The 24277-nt window shown below is 42.0% G+C and overlaps 5 protein-coding genes across 5 annotated transcripts; all 5 read right to left on the reverse strand.

Moving 5' to 3' along the window:
* On the reverse strand, positions 1–411 carry LOC133623478 (histone H3-like). The gene has a single exon (XM_061986686.2). It carries the CDS (start codon positions 409–411, stop codon positions 1–3), a length of 411 nt encoding a protein of 136 aa, XP_061842670.1.
* A 5069-nt stretch (positions 412–5480) lies between these two features.
* On the reverse strand, positions 5481–5858 carry LOC133623818 (histone H2B-like). Its single transcript, XM_061987227.2, has one exon. The coding sequence runs from the start codon at positions 5856–5858 to the stop codon at positions 5481–5483; it is 378 nt and encodes a 125-aa protein (XP_061843211.1).
* Positions 5859–14824: 8966 nt separating this feature from the next.
* Positions 14825–15207, reverse strand: LOC133623817 (histone H2B 1/2-like). The gene has a single exon (XM_061987226.2). It carries the CDS (start codon positions 15200–15202, stop codon positions 14825–14827), a length of 378 nt encoding a protein of 125 aa, XP_061843210.1. The 5' UTR covers positions 15203–15207.
* A 4017-nt stretch (positions 15208–19224) lies between these two features.
* LOC133623814 (histone H2B-like) lies at positions 19225–19666 on the reverse strand. The gene has a single exon (XM_061987224.2). It carries the CDS (start codon positions 19658–19660, stop codon positions 19283–19285), a length of 378 nt encoding a protein of 125 aa, XP_061843208.1. The 5' UTR covers positions 19661–19666; the 3' UTR covers positions 19225–19282.
* Positions 19667–21842: 2176 nt separating this feature from the next.
* LOC133623812 (histone H4) lies at positions 21843–22154 on the reverse strand. The gene has a single exon (XM_061987222.2). The coding sequence runs from the start codon at positions 22152–22154 to the stop codon at positions 21843–21845; it is 312 nt and encodes a 103-aa protein (XP_061843206.2).
* Positions 22155–24277: the final 2123 nt, after the last annotated feature.

Consider the following 24277-nt stretch of genomic DNA (forward strand, 5'->3'; position numbering starts at 1 on the left):
TTATGCTCTCTCGCCGCGAATACGTCGGGCCAGCTGGATGTCTTTGGGCATGATGGTGACCCTCTTAGCGTGGATGGCGCACAGGTTGGTGTCTTCGAAAAGGCCCACCAGGTAAGCCTCGCTAGACTCCTGCAGCGCCATGATGGCCGAGCTCTGGAAGCGCAGGTCAGTCTTGAAGTCTTGTGCGATTTCTCTCACCAGGCGCTGGAAGGGCAGCTTGCGGATAAGCAGCTCGGTGGACTTCTGGTAGCGACGGATCTCCCTGAGAGCCACGGTACCGGGCCTGTAACGGTGAGGTTTCTTCACACCGCCGGTAGCTGGAGCACTCTTACGGGCAGCCTTCGTGGCGAGCTGCTTCCGTGGAGCTTTGCCGCCAGTGGACTTACGCGCTGTTTGCTTTGTTCTTGCCATTGTGTAGTACACTGAAGTAATGTATGGCAAAAGTGAGCGAGCTTCCCTTTTTATAGCAGGCTTGAGAGCGCTGATTGGTCCATTTGAGTATCACGTGAGCTGGAGCTAACCAATTATTGGAGGAAAAGACTGAGACTTGAGCCAATCATCAGCGACAATTCTACAGCGACCTCTAACGTTGGGGCGTTGTATGCGCAGTTTCAATACAGCATGCCTTAATATGTCTAGATAAAACTATTTAATGTTCCAATCAGTGATGGGCAAGCTATCTAGAAAATATAGTAAATGGTAAATGGGTTATACTTGTATAGCGCTTTTCTACCTTCAAGGTACTCAAAGCGCTTTGACAGTATTTCCACATTCACATACACATTCACACACCGATGGCGGGAGCTGCCATGCAAGGCGCTAACCAGCACCCATCAGGAGCAAGGGTGAAGTGTCTTGCCCAAGGACACAACGGACGTGACTAGGATGGTAGAAGGTGGGGATTGAACCCCAGTAACCAGCAACCCTCCGATTGCTGGCACGGCCACTCTACCAACTTCGCCACGCCGTCCATAGTAAACTTAGTTTCTAATTACACTCGATTAAATTTAGCTCAAGCTACAAGGGAAGATGCCCCCAGAGAATTGTAGCAATCTACACGACAGTTTACACAGCCGAAGTAGCTTGCTACATCAACACTACATATACATATACATATATATATATATATATATATATATATATATATATATATATATATATATATATATATATATATATATATATATATATATATGTATATATATATATATATATACACTGTATATATATATATATATACTGTATATATATATATATATACTGTATATATATATATATATATATATATATATATATATATATATATATATATGTGTATATGTAAATATAAATCTCCTCTTCAATTAACTTTCCAACCATCAAATTAGCAGAGTAAAATGCTCAGTTTAATTTCTATTACAATAAATACAAATTGAGGGCAGCACAGTGGAACAGGGGTTAGTGCGTCTGCCTTACAATACGAAGGTCCTGAGTAGTCGTGAGTTCAATCCCGGCATCGGGATCTTTCCGTGTGGAGTTTGCATGTTCTCCCCGTGACTGCATGGGTTCCCTCCGGGTACTCCGGCTTCCTCCCACCTGCAAAGACATGCACCTGGGGATAGGTTGATTGGCAACACTAAATTGGCCCTAGTGTGTGAAGGTGAGTGTGAATGTTGTCTGTCTATCTGTGTTGGCCCTGCGATGAGGTGGCGACTTGTCCAGCGCCCCCCGCGACCCCGAAGGGAATAAGCGGTAGAAAATGGATGGATGGATGGATGGAAATACAAATTGGAAACATGTCCTCTGTCTGACTGCTTAACTTTTCTTGCCAAATTTTCAGCCTTACGCCTCAGAGAGATGAGAATTTGGGAGCTTGTTTTATGCACATGCAAATCAGTGTCATCCAACTAGCAAACTGACTTAAAATTTGTCAGTCAAAGAAAATGTAGCTGCATATGGATTCACATTTTCTGACATGTAAAGCAGTGGTTCTTAATCCTTTTTTTTCGCAAAGTATCACGTCAGAAAACACTTGACTCTCCATGTACCACCATAATGACCAACATCAAAATAGAGTAGCGTAATTTTTTATAAATTTTTTTGGCCTCTGCAACATTGCACACAATTTGATCAGTAACACTGTGTTTTAATATTTAACAGATTATTTTGGCGTACCACTAAATGTAGCCCAAACAAAATAATATAGTCAATATTTCAGAATATATCCAAACAATAATTAGTAGTGTACATTTACATTATTTAGTTTCACATAATATCTTATAACTGCTCCAAATGATTGATTTCTTGATTTAAAAAAAGAAAAGAAAAATTAAATCTTTGGGACGGTCATTTGGGAAGAACGGATCCCCCCGGGCCCTGCGATGAGGTGGTGACTTGCCCGAATGCAGCTGAGATAGGCTCCAGCACCCCTCGCGACCCTAAAAGGGACAAGTGGTAGAAAATGGATGGATGGATTGGTCCCAGGGACTCGGTTTGCTTCAAAAGACCATCAACCCCATCTCTACACATAACTAATGATGTGTGGATCAATACTGAAATATCGATACTAGATCTTTATGCTCGAATATCAATACTTGTGATACTTTAGCTCAGGGGTGTCCAAACTTTTTAAACCAAGTCAAACTGATATTTTTTATGGGAAAAAAAAATGCTAAAAAAATATCTGCTTTTGTATTATACTTGACTAAGTATAATATCAATACATATTAGAACGTTTCAGTTTTTTCCTCATATTATACAATTGTTTTATTCTTGTTTTCTTTTTTTTACTGTCCCATGTGAGATATAATGAGAATACTATTGTGTAACTGCATTATTTTGTGTGTCAGAACTTCTGCCTGTATGAAAATATTAATGTTAATTTACATCAGGGGTCCCCAAACTTTTTGACTTGGGCCCCGCATTGGGTTAAAAAAATATGGCCGGGGGTCGGGCTGGGTGTGTGTGTGTGTGTGTGTGTGTGTGTGTGTGTGTGTGTGTGTGTGTGTGTGTGTGTGTGTAAGTAAGTATGTATGTATATATTGTGTGTATGTATATATATATATATATATATATATATATATATATATATATATATATATATATATATATATATATATATATATATTCCCACGCTCTGGATGCTGTGGGGCTGTCTTGGTTGACAAGACTCTGCAGCATCGCGTGGACATCGGGGGCGGTACCACTGGATTGGCAGACCGGGGTGGTGGTTCCTCTCTTTAAGAAGGGGAACCGGAGGGTGTGTTCTAACTATCGTGGGATCACACTCCTCAGCCTTCCCGGTAAGGTCTATTCAGGTGTACTGGAGAGGAGGCTATGCCGGATAGTCAAACCTCGGATTCAGGAGGAACAGTGTGGTTTTCGTCCTGGTCGTGGAACTGTGGACCAGCTCTATACTCTCGGCAGGGTCCTTGAGGGTGCATGGGAGTTTGCCCAACCAGTCTACATGTGTTTTGTGGACTTGGAGAAGGCATTCGACCGTGTCCCTCGGGAAATCCTGTGGGGAGTGCTCAGAGAGTATGGGGTATCGGACTGTCTGATTGTGGCAGTCCGCTCCCTGTATGATCAGTGCCAGAGCTTGGTCTGCATTGCCGGTAGTAAGTCGGACACGTTTCCAGTGAGGGTTGGACTCCGCCAAGGCTGCCCTTTGTCACCGATTCTGTTCATAACCTTTATGGACAGAATTTCTAGGCGCAGTCAAGGCGTTGAGGGGATCTGGTTTGGTGGCTGCAGGATTAGGTCTCTGCTTTTTGCAGATGATGGGGTCCTGATGGCTTCATCTGGCCAGGATCTTCAGCTCTCACTGGATCGGTTCGCAGCTGAGTGTGAAGCGACTGGGATGAGAATCAGCACCTCCAAGTCCGAGTCCATGGTTCTCGCCCGGAAAAGGGTGGAGTGCCATCTCCGGGTTGGGGAGGAGATCTTGCCCCAAGTGGAGGAGTTCAAGTACCTCGGAGTCTTGTTCACGAGTGAGGGAAGAGTGAATCGTGAGATCGACAGGCGGATCGGTGCGGCGTCTTCAGTAATGCGGACGCTGTATCGGTCCGTTGTGGTGAAGAAGGAGCTGAGCCGGAAGGCAAAGCTCTCAATTTACCGGTCGATCTACGTTCCCATCCTCACCTATGGTCATGAGCTTTGGGTTATGACCGAAAGGACAAGATCACGGGTACAAGCGGCCGAAATGAGTTTCCTCCGCCGGGTGGCGGGGCTCTCCCTTAGAGATAGGGTGAGAAGCTCTGCCATCCGGGAGGAGCTCAAAGTAAAGCCGCTGCTCCTCCACATCGAGAGGAGCCAGATGAGGTGGTTCGGGCATCTGGTCAGGATGCCACCCGAACGCCTCCCCAGGGAGGTGTTTAGGGCACGTCCGACCGGTAGGAGGCCGCGAGGAAGACCCAGGACACGTTGGGAAGACTATGTCTCCCGGCTGGCCTGGGAACGCCTCGGGGTCCCACAGGAAGAGCTGGACGAAGTGGCTGGGGAGAGGGAAGTCTGGGCTTCCCTGCTTAGGCTGCTGCCCCCGCGACCCGACCTCGGATAAGCGGAAGAAGATGGATGGATGGATGGATGGATATTCCCCACGCACTAATTGACTAAAAGAGTGTGCACTTGCCGCTTGCTCGTCCGACACTGCGGCGCGAGCGCAATGATATCACATTATCGATGGGAAAATGCATTTTTTGACAATATGATTTGCCTGAGCGGCTAGGAGACCTCGAGAGTAACAAACGGTAGAAAATAGATTAAAAAGGCCACATTTAAAAAAAAAAAACCTTGAGATTTCCCGTGGGCTGTATTTTGGACGCTGGCGGGCCGTAGTTTGGGGACCCCTGACTTACGTAGTTAACAGTGTTTATGGCTGTCGTCATCGTAACTTAATTCAGACGTTTTTACCATAATATTTTTAAATGAACTGAACTTTTTATCTTGAGTATTTTATTTTTATTCATGACCTAATGTTTTAGATCAGGGGTGTTTAAACTTTCCCCCCACCAAGGACCACATACTGAACATCACGTGTGGAAGGAAATGTTTGATTTTTATTTAAAAACTACAACAAAAATGCTTGAAACTGATTTTTTTTTAGATTCAAAGACAAACTCCTTATTAAATGTGACTTTTTAAAAAAAGTAATTAGTTAATAAATTGTGGATGTCCTTTTTATATTATGATCAGTGATTGGGGCGGTATAGCTCGGTTGGTTCTAGGTTCGATCCCCACTTCTGCCATCCTAGTCACTGCCGTCATTCCTTGAGCAAGACACTTTACCTACCTGCTCCCAGTTTAAAATAAAACTAACTTAGATATTGATTTACACAATGTATAAAGCACTATGAGTCACTAGAAGCACTATATGATCATAATTCGCTTATGTCTTTTTCTTGCAAGTTTAGTTAATACAAATTACATCTTTGAAACTTACTCTTTTGACATAGTGAGTGGCTCTTAAAAGAGCCGTTGGTTGTGTAAATTTAGAGATTAATTTACTTGGAGCTGGTGTACTTGGTGACAGCCTTGGTGCCCTCAGACACAGCGTGCTTAGCCAGCTCACCGGGCAGCAGGAGACGCACGGCGGTCTGGATCTCCCTGGAAGAGATGGTGGATCTCTTGTTGTAGTGAGCCAGACGAGAAGCCTCAGTCGCGTTACGCTCGAAGATGTCGTTGACGAAGGAGTTCATGATGCTCATGGCCTTGGACGAGATGCCGGTGTCAGGGTGGACCTGCTTCAGCACCTTGTACACGTAGATGGCATAGCTCTCCTTCCTGGCCTTTCTCCTCTTTCCTTTGCCCTTGCCGGCAGCCTTGGTGACGGCTTTCTTGGAGCCCTTCTTGGGCGCAGACTTTGCTTGCGGTTCAGGCATGGTGACTAGAGTTCGTCAAGCGAATGACCATGATGGGTAATGTTGTGTCGTTCGCGAACGATTCGTTCGAACGAACGAATCTTTTGAGTGAACGTACTGAACCGAATCACTTCATGAACTGATTCGTTCCTTTCTCAGTTCAGTTGAGCTCCGCCGCGACCATGCCGGTATGAGTGGAACTGGCGCATTCTGTGACGTCGGCGAAGGACGCAGCCAGCTACTCATCATGGGGGCGGGGGGAGGGACTGAGCGAACGATTCGTTCACCGCGGATTAACGACATGAATCACTCAGTGAACGACAACGCTCTCGCTCTCTGCTCTGCTTGCCCCAATGCCGCAAGTGATTCTCCTCCCGTCGCGAGGATATGTTTCATGCCATTGGCATCCGTTCTCCATTCATTCTCCAAGCTAACGGCTAATGTTGACTCAAGCCACATGAAAACAAACACACACATTATCTCAACACATAAAGTTATGAGAGTAGAGGAGACAGAAAGAAAGTCAGTGCAGGGCAAGGCTGAGCAGCAGCGACGCGAGGGGGAGGGGCGGGGCGTAAAGTGTAGGGCAGGCTGTTTGAGAAGATTTAAAATAAAAATAATAACTAATGTATGTACATATACATAGGCTATTATTTATCTTGATTTTTATATTATTTAAGCTATTTATTTTCTTTTTTATTGCATATTTAAGTTGATATTTCCATTTTTATACTTTTAAATGTAAGCTACAGAAATGTTAGTTTTAATGTTGGCTTTTCTGGCACTTGGTTTAATATTTGTTTAGTTTTATGTAAGGTAGCCTATTTATTTTCTTTTTGTTTGCACATTTAAGTTAATATTTTCTTTGTTATATTTTAAACGTAGGCTACAGAACATTTAGTTTTTATGTTGGCATTTCTGGCTCTTAATTTATTTGTTTTATTTTGAAGGTATTTATTTTCTTTTTGTTTGCATATTTACAGAACTGCTGCTGCAGAAGTGATCCGGTGATTCGCCGACCTGCACACAGAACTGGTGCTGCAGAAGTGATTCGGTGATTTGCCGACCTGCGCACAGAACTGCTGCTGCAGAAGTGATTCGGTGATTCGCCGACCTGCACACAGAACTGCTGCTGCAGAAGTGATTCGGTGATTTGCCGACCTGCGCACAGAACTGCTGCTGCAGAAGTGATTCGGTGATTCGCCGACCTGCGCACTGAACTGCTGCTGCAGAAGTGATTCGGTGATTCGTCGACCTGCGCACAGAACTGCTGCTGCAGAAGTGATTCTGTGATTCGCCGACCTGCGCACAGAACTGCTGCTGCAGAACTGATTCGGTGATTCGTCGACCTGCTGCTGCAGAAGTGATTCGGTGATTCGCCGACCTGTGCACAGAACTGCTGCTGCAGAAGTGATTCGGTGATTCGCCGACCTGCGCACAGAACTGCTGCTGCAGAAGTGATTCGCTGACCTGCACACAGAACTGCTGCTGCAGAAGTGATTCGGTGATTCGCCGACCTGCACACAGAACTGCTGCTGCAGAAGTGATTCGGTGATTCGCCGACCTGCACACAGAACTGCTGCTGCAGAAGTGATTCGGTGATTCGCCGACCTGCACACAGAACTGCTGCTGCAGAAGTGATTCGGTGTTTCGCCGACCTGCACACAGAACTGCTGCTGCAGAAGTGATTCAGGTTCACGTACTGAACTGTGCTGACTGTGGCGCTGTGTCAGTCACTCACTGCCTGGTGTACTGCATGCACAGAGCTGTGTAGGGACTCGCATTCACCCTATTTGCTGCTACTCCCACGAATGTCTGCACTGTACTGTGCACGCCCCCCCCCCTTTTTGGGGGGGGGGGGGGGGGTGATTCGGTGAACGAATTTTTTGAAAGAATACATTTAAGGAACTGATTCTAGTGATTCAGTACAGTCAAAAGAACTGCCGATCCCATCACTAGCACTGTACTGTACTACGCACGCCCCCCCCTCTCCTTTTTTTGGGGGGGGGGGGGGGGGGGGGTTCGGTGAACGAATCAATTTAAGCAATTGATTCTAGTGATTCAGTACAGTCAAAAGAACTGCCGATTTCATCACTAATGATGGGTGCATGTTGTGCTCTTGTAGTAACGTCATGCAAATTTAACTGTGACAACGCCGTTTGCTGATTGGCTGACATGGTTTCACACTGGGAGGCGGTTTTAAAAATGCGCGGTAGTACGACAGTTATAGTCACGTGATACCCGTTGAAAAGAAACGTGTGGCCGTTTTGATGCTACATTGTGAATGGCAAGCAATTTATTCATCCAGGTCATTGTAATCTTATAGACTTAGATTGGTCAGATCTAGTCTAGTCTAGATGCACAAGGAAATGAATCAGAGTCAAGGAAAACAGAGCGAACTCTAGTTTTTAAACCAGATCTGACCAATGCTAAGTCTGTGAGCACGAACCGATGAAGCTTACTCGGATGAGAGGCGAAACGTCTTCTAAGACAAACCAAATATATAGGCTATAGAGCGTTTTCTATTCGGGCTCCAGTACTATGGAATGCCCTCCCGGTAACAATTAGAGATGCTACCTCAGTAGAAGCATTTAAGTCCCATCTTAAAACTCATTTGTATACTCTAGCCTTTAAATAGCCCCCCTGTTGGACCAGTTGATCTGCCGTTTCTTTTCTTTTCTCCTCTGCTCCCCTTTTCCTTGAGGGGGGGGGGGGGGCACAGGTCCGGTGGCCATGGATGAAGTGCTGGCTGTCCAGAGTCGGGACCCGGGGTGGACCGCTCGCCTGTACATCGGCTGGGAACATCTCTACGCTGCTGACCCGTCTCCGCTCGGGATGGTGTCCTGCTGGCCCCACTATGGACTGGACTCTTACTATTATGTTGGATCCACTATGGACTGGACTCTCACAATATTATGTCAGACCCACTCGACATCCATTGCTTTCGGTCTCCCCTAGAGGGGGGGGGTTACCCACATATGCGGTCCTCTCCAAGGTTTCTCATAGTCATTCACATCGACGTCCCACTGGGGTGAGTTTTTCCTTGCCCGTATGTGGGCTTTGTACCGAGGATGTCGTTGTGGCTTGTGCAGCCCTTTGAGACACTTGTGATTTAGGGCTATATAAATAAAGATTGATTGATTGATTGAAACAGCCTTAAAATGCAGATACATCAGTGCATAGGTTTTTATGCACACATGTACATGAAGACAAAGACTAGTTGTTAAGAATTCTCCATGTTATCTACAGTTCAGATACTTTATTTTGAAGCATTTCTTGACTGTCACTTCCGTTTCCCTTTTGACGTGGTTTAATGTGTGGTGACTTGACAGTCCAGTTGTGACCGATTGAATGCCCCGAGATAAGCAATTAAAAAGCCTTAAAATGCAGCTACATCAGTGCATAAATGTTTATGCACTGATGAACATAAAGACAACGACTAGTGTTTTGTCGAAACCAATATCGTGGTACCGGTACCAAAATTAATTTGATACTTTTCGGTAAACATGTGTTTCTTATTGCAAGTTTGTCCTTAAATAGAATAGTGAACATACTAGACAACTCGTCTTTTAGTAGTAAGTAAACAAACAAAGGCTCCTAATTTAGCTGCTGACGCATGCAGTAACATATTGTGTCATTTATCATTCTATTATTTTGTCAACATTATTAAGGACAACTTGGTAGAAATGTTTTAGCCTTTATTTAACCAGGTAAAATCCCATTGAGATCAAAGATCTCTTTTCCAAGGGAGACCTGGCCAAGAGGGCAGCAGCAAGGTTACATTAAAAACAGTAAACAAATACATAAAACATCACATTTACAACATTAAAACTTGCTCACATGACACATGTGCATACAGACAAGGTAGACTGCAGTCCTTTCACAGAAGTTTTAAACTCATTCAACGTAACAAGGGTTTGAAGTTTAATATTCGATTGTAGGTTATTCCAAGCCTTCGGTGCTGAAAACCTAAATTAATTATTAATCTACTTGTTCATTTACTGTTAATATCTGCGTACTTTCTCTTTTAACATGTTTTATCTCACCACTCACTGTGACAACAGCAGAGGTACGTACAGTTCTGAGGAGAACAAACCCACGGAAGGCAGCCGGCCCAGACAACATCCCTGGCCAGGCCCTCAGGGTGTGTTCGTCAGAGCTGGCTGACGTACTTGCTGACATATACAACTTGTCACTAGCACAAGCTGTTGTGCCCACCTGCTTCAAGACCACCACCACCGTGCCCCTGCCAAAGAAAAACACTGTGACCTGTCTGAATGACTATCGCCCTGTTGCACTCACCCCAATAGTGATGAAGTGCTTCGAAAGGATAGTCATGTCACAAATCAAAAAGACCATCCCAGACACACTGGACCCTCTACAGTTTGACTACCGGCAGAACCGGTCCACTGAGGATGCAGTCAACACACCGTCATCTACACCACCCTCACCCACTTAGAGGGCGAGGACACCTATGCCAGGCTATTATTCATTGACTACAGCTCTGCTTTTAACACGGTCATCTCACAAAAACTCACTGCTAAAGTCCTCACTGTTGGTCTGACACCAACTCTCTGTGACTGGGTCCTGAACTTTCTCACAAACCAGCCCCAGTCAGTCAGAATCGGCAACCAGACATCAGGCACAAAGGTTCTAAGCACAGGGACCCCCCAAGGCTGCGTGCTGAGCCCCCTATTGTACATCTTCTTCACACACGACTGTGTGGCCTCCCAGAACAACACCAGTATCATCAAGTTTGCAGATGATACTACGGTCGTCGGACTGATCACCGGGGGAGCTGAGGCAGCGTACAGAAGGGAGGTAGCGGAACTGGTGGCCTGGTGTCAGGATAATAATCTCTCCTTGAACACAGACAAGACCAAGGAGATGATTATTGACCCACGGAGAAGGAGTGCACAGTACACACCTCTGTACATAGGGGGGACAGAGGTGGACAGGGTGAAAACCTTTAAATTCCTCGGGACCCACATCAGCGAGGACCTCACCTGGGATCACAACACCCAACAAACAATAAAGAAAGCCCAGCAGCGACTGTACTCCCTAAGAAGGCTGAGAAAATTTTGCATGCCATCCAAAATTCTCAGCAACTTCTATAGAAGTACGGTTGAGAGTGTCCTTACCAGCTCAATCACGGTCTGGTATGGAAACAGCACTGCTAAGGACAGGAAGGCACTTCAGCGAGTGATTAAAACTGCTCAGTACATATCAGGAGCAGCCTTCCCCTCACTACAGGACATGTACTCTACCAGGGCCACCAGGAAAGCACACAACATCATAAAGGACAATACACACCCCCAGCACAGTCTCTGCAGCCTCCTACCATCAGGCAGACGATACAGGAGCCTGAAATCCAGGACTACGAGACTGACAAACAGTTTCTACCCACAGGCCATCAGGCTTGTGAATGCTAACTTGTGAATGCTAGCGCCCCCCCCCCCCCCGTTTTACTTTTATCTTTTTGAACAAAGACAGCTACCATGACCACCCCTGAACTGTGAACCATCACTGTAGACACTTTTCACCTTTGATCACTAAAGACACTTTAACTGCTGCTGTGACCAAATGTCACCTCCATATTTATACTGTTGACTGTCATTCAGAATGTGCAATAATGTAATGCTACTTACTGTGCCTTGTATAAACATTTTTATTTTTATTTGTATCTGAGTTACCGTGTGACTTGTTGAAGAGTGGACTAGCAAAGTAAGATTTTCATTGTATGGCAAACTGTCTGTTTAACTGTGCATATGACAATAGACAATCTTGAATCTATCTAAACTTCTGTTAAAATGTAATAATAATTTATTCTTGTGTTGTTTGATACAATATATTTTTTTTTAAACGAAAGAAGATGTGATGCCAAAAAATATTGACGTAATCATAGTAGTATCGACTAGATATGCTACTGTACTTGGTATCATTACAGGAGTAGATCCACCAATGGCGTTTGTTTACATTTTGACGCCGGTGAGCTACGGTGTGTAGTGAAGCATGTTTAGCTATTCCTCATCCTTCAGGGATGATACTTGTAAGAAACTTACTTTATTTGTCGCCATGGAGGCAAGGATTAGTGATTTAGAAGTAGCTAAAACACTGCCGACTGGGGCTGGACTTTAGCCGCTAGCTAGCTAGCCATGTCTTAAAGCATCTCTTCCTGAGGGCGTTTCAGTGTTATAACTTCACCTTTATCGTTAGATTTAAGCCAAAATGCATCCATTCTCCCTTTTCTGTCTACACACTGCTTGTTAGTACTCCGTGATTGTGCGCTGCCGAACATGCTCGTCTGCTCGTAAACCAGCAATGAGACGGCGTGACGACGATGCGTTCAGATTTCCTTCCATCTCCCAAGACATGCATCTGGGGATAGACTGATTGGCAACACTGAATTAACCCGAGTGTGTGAATGTTGTCTATCTGTGTTGGCCCTGCGATAAGTTGGTGACTTGTCCAGGGTGTGCAGCTGGAATAGACTCAAGCCACTCCCGCCACCTCGAGAGGGACAAGCAATAGAAAATGGATGGATGATTGCAATATACATGATTATATCACATGACATTACCATGAAACTGTTTCCATTTTCTTCTCAATTTAATTGTTGGCTTTTGAGAGTTTCTTCCCGATAGTTTTAATGCAAACCAAACCAGTGAGTAAAATTAACCCAATCTTGATTTTGTACAAATTCTCTCGAACCATAATAGATACACTGAATTGGCACACACAAAAATAGCTAAATTATGTAATAATAATTATTTAAAATATTGTAAAAAAAAATGTAGGATAAAAGCTTGGCCAAATTGATGCAACTTGCATGTACACAGCCAATGATCAAGCTTCATCAGAAATGTTCAACAAGACAAAACGTTTGATTTGTGAGTTATTCAGGTCAGTTCATGCACATACAAATATAGCGCCACCCAACTGGCAAATGCATGAGGAAATTAGAGATCAGTGTCAAGGAAAACATAGCATTTTTATTCACTGGTCTCAGTCATTTTTATCTTTAAATCTTGATATTTATTTGGTTCATTGTTCTGATATGTAAAGTGTTTCATGCATACACAGCAGGTAGGGTAGAACTGTACCTTTTGTATTCACGTTTTTATCATGTTAAACTTGTATTCAAGTTTTATTTTATCTTTTTACGAGAGATGTGACGCTCGCAAACCAGTTAAGTCTTTTAAATGGCTCTTTTAACCTTATGATGAGAATTTGGGAGCCGTTTTTATGCAAAAGCAATTCAGCGTCAACCAACTGGCAAATGGACTTAAAATTAGTCAGCCAAAGGATGTGTAGCATTTTAAATCACTGATCACTTTTAATCTGATCTTATTTATACTTTTTTTGAAACATTTTCAGTATACATTTTGTTTTTACTTACTGCATGTTTTTTCTGTATTGTTAAAATTATGTTGTGTGGAGTTATTTTTTTAGGTGAGTGACATTTATAAATAATGTCTGTGTCAACGCATGGGGATACATAAATTTCACGGAATTTTTACAATAAAAACAAAACAAAAATAAAATTATAACTAATATTTCAGGAAAATTCCAACCCATAGAGTAATATTTGTGTAAATTCAGCTTATTCTGATCTAAATCTTATCTTGTAACTGCTATCAGAAATTGATAATAATAATTAAAAATATATATATATATATAAAAACGAACAAGTCTTTTGAATATACTTGGTAAAGAACGGCTCCTCAAGATCCGGCTCCCCATAAAGAGCCATAAATGCCATCCCTACTTTTTTTTTTACACACATACACTTTATCGTTTGAGATTTCTTCCTGAATGTTTAAAATACTCTTCTGCTACAAAGGTTTTTTTAGGTGAAGGTAAATTCAAAATAATGTTAGTCAAAGCATGGGGATATGGCACCGCCTTATGTATTTATTTTTTTTACAATGAAAACCAAACTACCAATGATTATTCCCTTGATTAAAAAAAAACAACCCACAAAGGCAAGACAGGCTTTTGATCAGTTATTTGAAAATAAGATCACAAGATCAAAGAGCCCAAAATCCCATCTATAGACAACATCACAGTCAACAATGTGATGTCTGTGAACGAGTCAAGTCTTTTGAACGGCTCATTTAAATTAACGATGAGAAGTTGAGAACTGATTTGCAGTTAGTAGAAATAACCCAGGCATGTTTGGATGCCCAACGGCTTATCTGTCCCACAATGGCGATATAGCGATCTCATTCAGTTTGCTAATTTTGCGTTAATATTATTAGTTGCATGAATAGCCAACAGGCAGAGAGAGACAAGTGTGTTGGGCAAAAACTTAAACTGTTGTTGTGGATATATTAACTGAATAGAGACTGCAGTTCATCAAGACCAAGGTACATTTTTCTTTGTCATAATTGTAGAATCAATACCGTTAGTTAAAATTGTGCCGCAGGTCTTATTAAATGCCAGTACTTTTTACATTATGTGCAAGTCCCTTCGCACGCACCTTGTGACGGTTGACTGACCGCAAGACTTGTGCAATCCCAATCGAACAATGAATTACGCATGCGCTGTTGCTGAGTGAATTAAATGGTGTGTGTGTGTGTGTGTGTGGGGGGGGGGGGGGGAGGGGGGGGCAAGCTTCAGCACGTTTTGTGTGGAATGAAACGATTCCCTTTGGTGAGTGACATACAGGAATCAGTCAGTAAGGTGAACCACTTCCACCATTGCCAATAAAAAACATTAATTCCAAAATGTATTCCATTAGTTACACAATTAATTCAATAACTGCATTGACCAACAACATTATTAAGAAACACATTGGGATCAGATGATTCTAATTATTAGTGCAGATCCAATAATCTAGTAATAAACACTAAACTGTCAGTTTATGTCGGCATAGTGACTTTACAGGGATTATAGTAGTTGACAACATAGTCAGAGACGTGAACCTTCAGTAAATGTAGGTGGCTCTTAAAAGAGCCGTTGGTTGTGTAAATTGAGAGAGCAATTTACTTGGAGCTGGTGTACTTAGTGACAGCCTTGGTGCCCTCAGATACAGCGTGCTTAGCCAGCTCACCGGGCAACAGGAGACGCACGGCAGTCTGGATCTCCCTAGAAGAGATGGTGGATCTCTTGTTGTAGTGAGCCAGACGAGAAGCCTCAGTCGCGATGCGCTCGAAGATGTCGTTGACGAAGGAGTTCATGATGCTCATGGCCTTGGATGAGATGCCGGTGTCAGGGTGGACCTGCTTCAGCACCTTGTACACGTAGATGGCATAACTCTCCTTCCTGGCCTTTCTCCTCTTTCCTTTGCCCTTTCCGGCAGCCTTGGTAACGGCTTTCTTGGAGCCCTTCTTGGGCGCAGGCTTTGCTTGTGGTTCAGGCATAGTGACTAAAGTTCGTCAAGCGAATGATCTAGACGGATGCATGTTGTGATCTTGTAGTAATGTCATGCAAAGCTGACTGTGACAACGCCGTTTGCTGATTGGCTGACATAGTTTCGCACTGGGAGGCGGTTTTAAAAATGCGCGGCAGTGCAACACCCGTTGAAAAGAAACGTGTGGCTGTTTTGATGCTACATTGTGAATGGCAATCAATTTTTCATCCAAGTCATTGTAATCTTACAGACTTAGATTGGTCAGATCTAGTCTAGTCTAGATGCACAAAGAAATGAATCAGAGTCAAGGAAAACAGAGCGCACTCTAGTTTTTAAACCAGATCTGACCAATGCTAAGTCTGTGAGCACAAACTGATGAAGCTTACTCGGATGAGAGGCGAAACGTCTTCTAAGTCCAGTTGCGACCAATTGAATGCCCCGAGATAAGCAATTAAAAAGCCTTAAAATGCAGATACATCAGTGCATAGATTTGTATGCACTGATGTACATAAAGACAAAGACTAGTTGTTAAGAATTCTCCATGTTATCTACGTTTTAGATACTTTATTTTGAAGCATTTCTTGACAGTGTCACTTCCGCTTTCTTCCTGTAGGTGTCACTTCTGTTTCCCTTTTGACGTGGTTTAATGTGTGGTCACTTGTTTCTCTTCTTCGTTTAATCCAGGGGTCGGGAACCTTTTTGGCTGAGAGAGCCATGAAAGCCAAATATTTTAAAATGTATTTCCATGAGAGCCATATAATATTTTTTAACACTGAATACAACTAAATGTGTGCATTTTTAAGGAAGACCAACATTTTTAGAGTATAATAAATCTCTTATTCTTTTTAATAACATTGTTATTCTGAAGCTAACCAATAATAAATAAAATACTTCTTACCATTAATGCGACTTTTTGAACAGGTGTGGTAGAAAACGGATGGATGGATTAAAATGCATGAGAATGTTTTATATTTTGTACGTTATTTTTAACACTGTGATTACCAGCGGAATTATTCATTACTTATCGTGTTAAGTAATGTAAGATAAGATTTATCTGAGAGCCAGATGCAGTCATCGAAAGAGCCACATCTGGCTCTAGAGCCGTAGGTTCCCTACCCCTGGTTTAATCGGTGCTCTAGTCTTTGACGATGTGAGTATATACTTTACATTCGTTTTGGATGATACCACAAATTTGGCTATCAATCTGATACCAAGCAGTTACAGGATCATACATTGGTCATATTCAAAGTCCTCGTGTTCAGGGACATTTTACCTGAGTTTATAAACATAATTTTTTTTTTTTTTTTTAACGAAAGATGATGTGATGCCAAAAAATATTTACGTAATCATAGTAGTATGGACTAGATATGCTACTGTACTTGGTATCATTACAGTGGATGTTAGGAGTAGATCCACCAATGGCGTTTGTTTACATTTTGACGCCGGTAAGCTACGGTGTGTAGTGAAGCATGTTTAGCTATTCCTCGTCCTTCGGGGATGATACTTGTAAGAAACATACTTTATTTGTCGCCATGGAGGCGAGGATTAGTGATTTAGAAGTAGCTAAAACACTGCCGATTGGGGCTGGACTTTAACCGCTAGCTAGCTTGCCATGTCTTAAAGCACCTCTTCCTGAGGGTGTTTCAGTGTTATAACTTCACCTTTATCATTAGTTTTTAAGCCAAAATGCATCAGTCCTCCCTTTTCTGTCTACACACTGCTTGTTAGTACTCCGTGATTGTGCACTGCCGAACATGCTCGTTTGCTCGTAAACCAGCAATGAGACGACGTGACGACGATGCGTTCAGGTTTCCTTCCACCTCCCAAGACATTCTTCTGGGGATAGACTGATTGGCAACACTAAATTAACCCGAGTGTGTAAATGTTGTCTATCTGTGTTGGCCCTGCGATGAGTTGGTGACTTGTCCAGGGTGTGCAGCTGGAATAGACTCAAGCCACTCCCGCCACCTCGAGAGGGACAAGCGATAGAAAATGAATGGACGGTTGCAATGGACATGATTATATCACATGAAATTACCATGAAACTGTTTCCATTTTCTTTTCACTTTAATTGCTGGCTTTTGGGAGTTTCTACCCGATAGTTGTAATGCAAACCAAACCAGTGAGTAAAATTAACCCAATCTCGATTTTGTACAAATTCTCATCGAACCATAATAAATACACTGAATTGAAACATTCAAAAATAGCTAAATTATGTCCATCCATCCATTTTCTACCGCTTATTCCCTTTGGGGTCGCGGGGGGCGCTGGAGCCTATCTCAGCTACAATCGGGCGGAAGGCGGGGTACACCCTGGACAAGTCGCCACCTCATCGCAGGGCCAACACAGATAGACAGACAACATTCACACTAGGGCCAATTTAGTGTTGCCAATCAACTTATCCCCAGGTGCATGTCTTTGGAGGTGGGAGGAAGCCGGAGTACCCGGAGGGAACCCACGCAGTCACGGGGAGAACATGCAAACTCCACACAGAAAGATCCCGAGCCCGGGATTGAACCCAAGACTACTCAGGACCTTCGTATTGTGAGGCAGATGCACTAACCCCTCTGCCACCGTGCTGCCCGCTAAATTATGTAATAATTATTATTTAAAATCTTGTAAAAAAAATGTAGGATAAGCGCTTGGCCAAATTGATGCAACTTGCATGTACACAGCCAATGATCAAGCTTCATCAGAAATGTTCAACAAGACAAAACGTTTGATTTGTGAGTCATTCAGGTCAGTTCATGCACATACAAATAGAGCGCCACCCGACTGGCAAATGCACGAGGAAATTAATCAGCGTCAAGGAAAACATAGCATTTTTATTCACTGGTTTCAGTCATTTTTACCCTTAAATCTTAATATTTATTTATTTAAATGAACTATGAGAATTGATTTGCAGTTAGTAGAAATAACCCAGGCATGTTTGGATGCCCAACGGCTTATCTGTGCCACAATGGCGATATAGCGATCTCATTCAGTTTGCTAATTTTGTGTTAATATTATTAGTTGCATGAAGAGCCAACAGGCAGAGAGAGACAATTGTGTTGGGCAAAAATTACAACTTAAACTGTTGCTGTGGATATATATATATATATATATATATATATATATATATATATTTATAAATATAACAAAAGACAGCTACCATGACCACCCCCGAACTGTGAACCATCACTGTAGACACTTTTCACCTTTGATCACTAAAGACACTTTAACTGCTGTTGTGACCAAATGTCACCTCCTTATTTATACTGTTGACTGTCATTCGGAATGTGCAATAATGTAATGTTACTTACTGTGTCTTGTATATACATTTTTATTTTTATTTTAGCTAAGTACCGTGTGACTTGTTGAAGGGTGGACTAGCAAAGTAAGATTTTCATTGTACGTTAAACTGTTTAACTGTGCATATGACAATAAACAATCTTGAATCACCTGATTAGATACTGCAGTTCATCAAGACAAAGTTACATTTTTCTTAGTCATAATTGTAGAATCAAAACCTTTGGTTAAAGTTGTGCCAGTAAACGCCAGTACTTGTAACATTATGTGCAAGTCCCTTCGCACGCACCTTGTGACGGTTGACTGACCGCAAGACTTGTGCAATCCCAATCAAAAAATGTACTAGGCATGCGCTCTTGCTGAGTGAATTGTGTGCGTGTGCGTGTGCGTGTAGGAGGGGCAAGCATCAGCAAGCAGTAACCTTGTGCAAGCTTTAGAACATGTTTTGCTGGAACGAATCGTTTCCCTTTGGTAAGTGACATTTAGGAGTCAGTCAGTAAAACGAACCTTTTCCACCATTAACAAAACAAAAGTTAATTTGAATGTGTATCCCATTAGTTACACAATTAATTCAATAACTGTTTTGAGCAACAATATTGTTAAGAAACACATTGGGATCAGATGTTCCTAAACATTAGCACAGATCCAATAATCTAGTAAAAAGCACTAAACTGTCAGTTATTGTTGACATAGTGACTTTATAGAGAGTATAGCAACCGATAGCATAGTCAGAAATGTGGACCTTCAGTACATGTAGGTGGCTCTTAAAAGAGCCGTTGGTTGTGTAAATTGAGAGAGCAATTTACTTGGAGCTGGTGTACTTGGTGACAGCCTTGGTGCCCTCAGACACAGCGTGCTTAGCCAGCTCACCGGGCAGCAGGAGACGCACGGCAGTCTGGATCTCCCTAGAAGAGATGGTGGATCTCTTGTTGTAGTGAGCCAGACGAGAAGCCTCAGTCGCGATGCGCTCGAAGATGTCGTTGACAAAGGAGTTCATGATGCTCATGGCCTTGGACGAGATGCCGGTGTCAGGGTGGACCTGCTTCAGCACCTTGTACACGTAGATGGCATAGCTCTCCTTCCTGGCCTTTCGCCTCTTTCCTTTGCCCTTGCCGGGTGCCTTAGTGACGGCTTTCTTAGAGCCCTTCTTGGGCGCAGACTTTGCTTGTGGCTCGGGCATTGTGACTAGAGTTCGTCTAGCTAATGACCCTGAAGGACGCATGTTGTGCTCTTGTAGTAACGTCATGCAAATTCAACTGTGACAACGCCGTTTGCTGATTGGCTGACATAGTTTCGCACTGGGAGATGGTTTTAAAAATGCGTGGCAGTGCAACAATATAGTCACGTGATATCCGTTGAATGTTTGGCCGTTTTGGTTCTTTAAATTTGACAAAAGTCTTCAAATGCAGCTTTATTTCATGCACTGATGTACATAAGGATATCGACATATATTTTTTTTCTGTTTTTTGTTTTGTTTTTTTTACAATAATTTCAATTCATACGTTATAGGGAAGTAAAGCTTAAAGTAATATTGACTAGAATTTTCAAATAGGCTCGAGAAGTTTCCGAACTATTCCAAAAGTCGGTCCACTGATTTCAGCCAGAAACCCCCCCACTTTGCTGTTCTCTGTCATTTGATCTGTCATTTTTTAAATAAGATAACTGGCAATAAAATGAGTCACTCGATATTACAGAACAGCAAGTGTGTCATTTTATTGTTAGCTGATTGGATACACTGTATATAATGTTGAACATTAATGAGATACGCATTTAGTGCAGAACAACACTATTATTTGTTTTGCCCTGTGATTTTATATGACAGAAGGAATTAATGGCTCTTTGAAGGGAGCCGGATGTTGAGGAAACGTTGAGCTGTTCAAAAGACTGGCTCGGTGTAATGTTTTTTGTTTGTTTGTTTGTTGTTGTTGTTTTAGCAATAAGACGATTACTAGTAGCTGTTATAGGATTTGGATCAATATTTTTGTATTGGTGAGTATTATTCTGAAATATAGACAATAATTGTATTTATTTTTGTTTTTCAGTCTCATATCCTCATGCATTGGCAATGGTATCACTATCTCCAATGTGCTCATTAAATTAGAATAAAAAATAGGGTATAGTAAAAATGTAAATACAAACTTGTACAACTTTATCTAATTTGTACACTTGACCTATAAACCATAAAATGAATCTTTTATTTATAAGTTTATAAATTTGATTAAAGCAATTGAAATCAACATTTAACACTATTTTTTCAGTCGTTTCCAATTAGATAACAGCAAATCATTTCTCAATCAATCTAGATAGCTGTCCAAAAAGACTAGATTTGTTCATTAACAATTAACCTTATTAGTATTAATTACAATTAACCTAGCTATTAACTTATTTTAGTAGCGACAGATTCAAATCGAGTAAAATAGTTTAGAATGTAGGGTAGGTTTGAGGAGTGAAAACAGTCCTTGGTGGGAGTGTTTTCACTGCTGGACTCTAGAAAGTGAAGTGAATTTGGGCAGTATAGCTCAGTTGGTAGAGTGGCCGTGCCAGCAACTTGAGGGTTGCAGGTTCTATCCCCGCATCCGCCATCCTAGTCACTGCCGTTGTGTCCTTGAGTAAGGCACTTTACCCACCTGCTCCCCGTGCCACCCACACTGGTTTAAATGTAACTTAGAGTTTGGATTTCACCATGTAAAAGCACTTTGAGTCACTAGAGAAAAAGCGCTATATAAATATAATTCACTTCACTACATTGTGAAACCTACTACCTAAGTGACATTTTTAAACCAGTGTGTGTGGCACGGGGAGCATGTGGGTAAAGTGTCTTGCCCAAGGACACAACGGCAGTAACTAGGATGGCATAAGCGAGGATCGAACCTGGAACCCTCAAGTTGCTGGCACGGTCATTCTACCAACCGAGCTATACCGCAGCCTCCGTAGCAGAACCTCTGCTCTTTACACAAGCCATAAGGCTCTTGAACACATCATAATAATACCCTCAACTCCCCCTAAAAACGGATTAACTCGCTGGACCATAAAAACAATATATCATACATCCATTAACGTGAATGCATATGCTAATTTTTCTGTACAGCAATCTTTATATCGATATCTGTACCTTATTGCTTTTATCCTGCATTGTTAACTACGAGTACATTTCAGGTGTGAATAACATTCGAGGAAGTTTATGTTTAAGTTCCTAAATGATGATTCTAGCCTGATCTAAATAAATATTGCTCTGGTGATATCAGTATTTAGCGCAGGAAGTGCAAATATACATTAATAAATGCGAAAGGATAATATGCTCTAGTAGATTGATTGCGTGGCCCTTAAAAGGGCCGTTTGATTATTTGGAGTATAGGCAGACTTTAACCTCCAAAGCCGTACAAAGTACGTCCTTGCCTCTTAAGTGCGTACACCACATCCATGGCGGTCACAGTCTTCCTCTTAGCGTGCTCGGTGTAAGTAACCGCATCACGGATGACATTCTCCAGGAACACTTTCAGAACACCACGAGTCTCCTCGTAAATCAGGCCAGAGATGCGCTTGACGCCTCCGCGGCGCGCCAGGCGGCGGATTGCGGGTTTGGTGATGCCCTGGATGTTATCACGGAGAACTTTGCGATGACGCTTGGCGCCTCCTTTTCCCAAGCCTTTGCCTCCTTTGCCTCTTCCAGACATGTTGTTAGTTGATAGTATAATGTGTGAGTGACTAAAACATGCAGCTGAGCGGCCAACGTATTACATAACTGCGGACCTTAGAGAAGACTACTAAGGTAATGTGGGATAGGCGGTCCTTGAGTGATCAGCCCTCCCCCCAAAACGTCACTAGGAAGAATGCATTGTGTATTAACTTTGATTGAAATGTTGCAGTTAGTCATATAACTAACAAGAATGTTGCCATGTACATGATTGTATCACAGTAGACTACCATGAAAACAGTTTCCATTTCCTGATCACTTTAATTGTTGGCTTTCGGGAGTTCCTCCTAATTATTAGTTTAATGCAAACCAAATAAAGTTAAAGTACCAATGATTGTCACACACGCTAGGTGTGGCGAAATTATTCTCTGCATTTGACCCATCACCCTTGATCACCCCCTGGGAGGTGAGGGGAGCAGTGAGCAGCAGCGGTGGCCGCGCCCGGCAATAATTGTTGGTGATGTAACCCCCAATTCCAACCCTAGAGGCTGAGTGCCAGGCAGGGAGGTAACGGGTCCCATTTTTACAGTCTTTGGTATGACTCGGCCGGGGTTTGAACTCACAACCTACACTCTAACCACAAGGCCACTGAGCAGGTGGATCAATTCAAGTCAATCCTAATGTTGCATTACATGAAGGGAATAAGCGGTAGAAAATGGATGGATGACTTATAATTCTATATTTATGATTTTTGGAAATGTCGTCAACAACGAACGGACGGTATAGCTCGGTTGGTAGAGCGGCCGTGCCAGCAACTTGAGGGTTGCAGGTTCGATCCCCGCTTCCGCCATCCTAGTCACTGCCGTTGTGTCCTTGGGCAAGACACTTTACCCACCTGCTCCCAGGGCCACCCACACTGGTTTAAATGTAACTTAGATATTGGGTTTCACAATGTAAAGCGCTTTGAGTCACTTGAGAAAAAGCGCTATATAAATGTAATTCACTTCACTTCATTTCACACACAAATGTAAAATATGACATGCTGGTCAAACCGTTTTCAATAAGATACAAATCCTTTTGGTTTTTCTTATTGCAATGATCTAGCAAAAAATACATTATATCTTTTTAATATTGCTTCTTTTTTTCCACCACACAAACTAAAACTACAATCAATACCATATTTTAAAGAAAGACAAATTAAACTAAACAATAACCCATTTCTGCACACCATGCATACGTATACACAAACACATCTTAATTGTACATTAAATCATACACATTGATTTGAGTACAGACCGCATTCTTGCATGTACTTATAATTTATACTATAGACCAGTGGTTCTCAACTTTTTTTCAGTGATGTACCCCCTGTGAACATTTTTTTAATTAAAGTACCCCCTAATCAGAGCAAAGCATTTTTGGTTGAAAAAAAGAGATAAAGAAGTAAACTACAGCACTATGTCATCAGTTTCTGATTCATTAAATTGTATAAGAGTGCAAAATATTGCTTATTTGTAGTGGTCTTTCTTGAACTTTTTGGAAAAAAAAAGATATAAAAATAACTAAAAAAACTTGTTGAAAAATAAACAAGTGATTCAATTATAAATAAATATTTCTACACATAGAAGTAATCATCAACTTAAGTGCCCTCTTTGGGGATTGCAAGAGAGATCCATCTGGATTCATGAACTTAATTCTAAACATTTCTTCACAAGAAAATAAATCTTTAACATCAATATTTATGGAACATGTCCACAAAAAATCTAGCTGTCAACACTGAATATTGCATTGTTGCATTGTAATGAATGGAATAGCCTACTTGATTTGATGTTCAGTTTATGAACATACATTCATATTTTGTTGAAGTATTATTCAATAAATATATTTATAAAGGATTTTTGAATTGTTGCTATTTTTAGAATATTTAAAAAAAATCTCACGTACCCCTTGGCATACCTTCAAGTACCCCCAGGGGTACGCATACCCCCATTTGAGAACCACTGCTATAGACCTATATTTTATTTCAATTGCCATGCTTATTATATTACATGAATCTTACAGATCTAATTTACAGAGCTGCTAAGCCTCATGCTTTGAGCGTGACATTCACACGCTATGCGGCGTACTTGACATTTCTCTTGCCTATATTTCCCTATTCACTAT

This window comes from Nerophis lumbriciformis, linkage group LG26 (genome assembly GCF_033978685.3).
Source record: "Nerophis lumbriciformis linkage group LG26, RoL_Nlum_v2.1, whole genome shotgun sequence".
Lineage (NCBI taxonomy): Eukaryota > Metazoa > Chordata > Actinopteri > Syngnathiformes > Syngnathidae > Nerophis > Nerophis lumbriciformis.

Excerpts from the sequence above, each read along its gene's own strand:
- LOC133623478 (XM_061986686.2), bottom strand. The coding sequence starts at position 411 with ATGGCAAGAACAAAGCAAACAGCGCGTAAGTCCACTGGCGGCAAAGCT.
- LOC133623818 (XM_061987227.2), bottom strand. The coding sequence starts at position 5,858 with ATGCCTGAACCGCAAGCAAAGTCTGCGCCCAAGAAGGGCTCCAAGAAA.
- LOC133623817 (XM_061987226.2), bottom strand. The coding sequence starts at position 15,202 with ATGCCTGAACCACAAGCAAAGCCTGCGCCCAAGAAGGGCTCCAAGAAA.
- LOC133623814 (XM_061987224.2), bottom strand. The coding sequence starts at position 19,660 with ATGCCCGAGCCACAAGCAAAGTCTGCGCCCAAGAAGGGCTCTAAGAAA.
- LOC133623812 (XM_061987222.2), bottom strand. The coding sequence starts at position 22,154 with ATGTCTGGAAGAGGCAAAGGAGGCAAAGGCTTGGGAAAAGGAGGCGCC.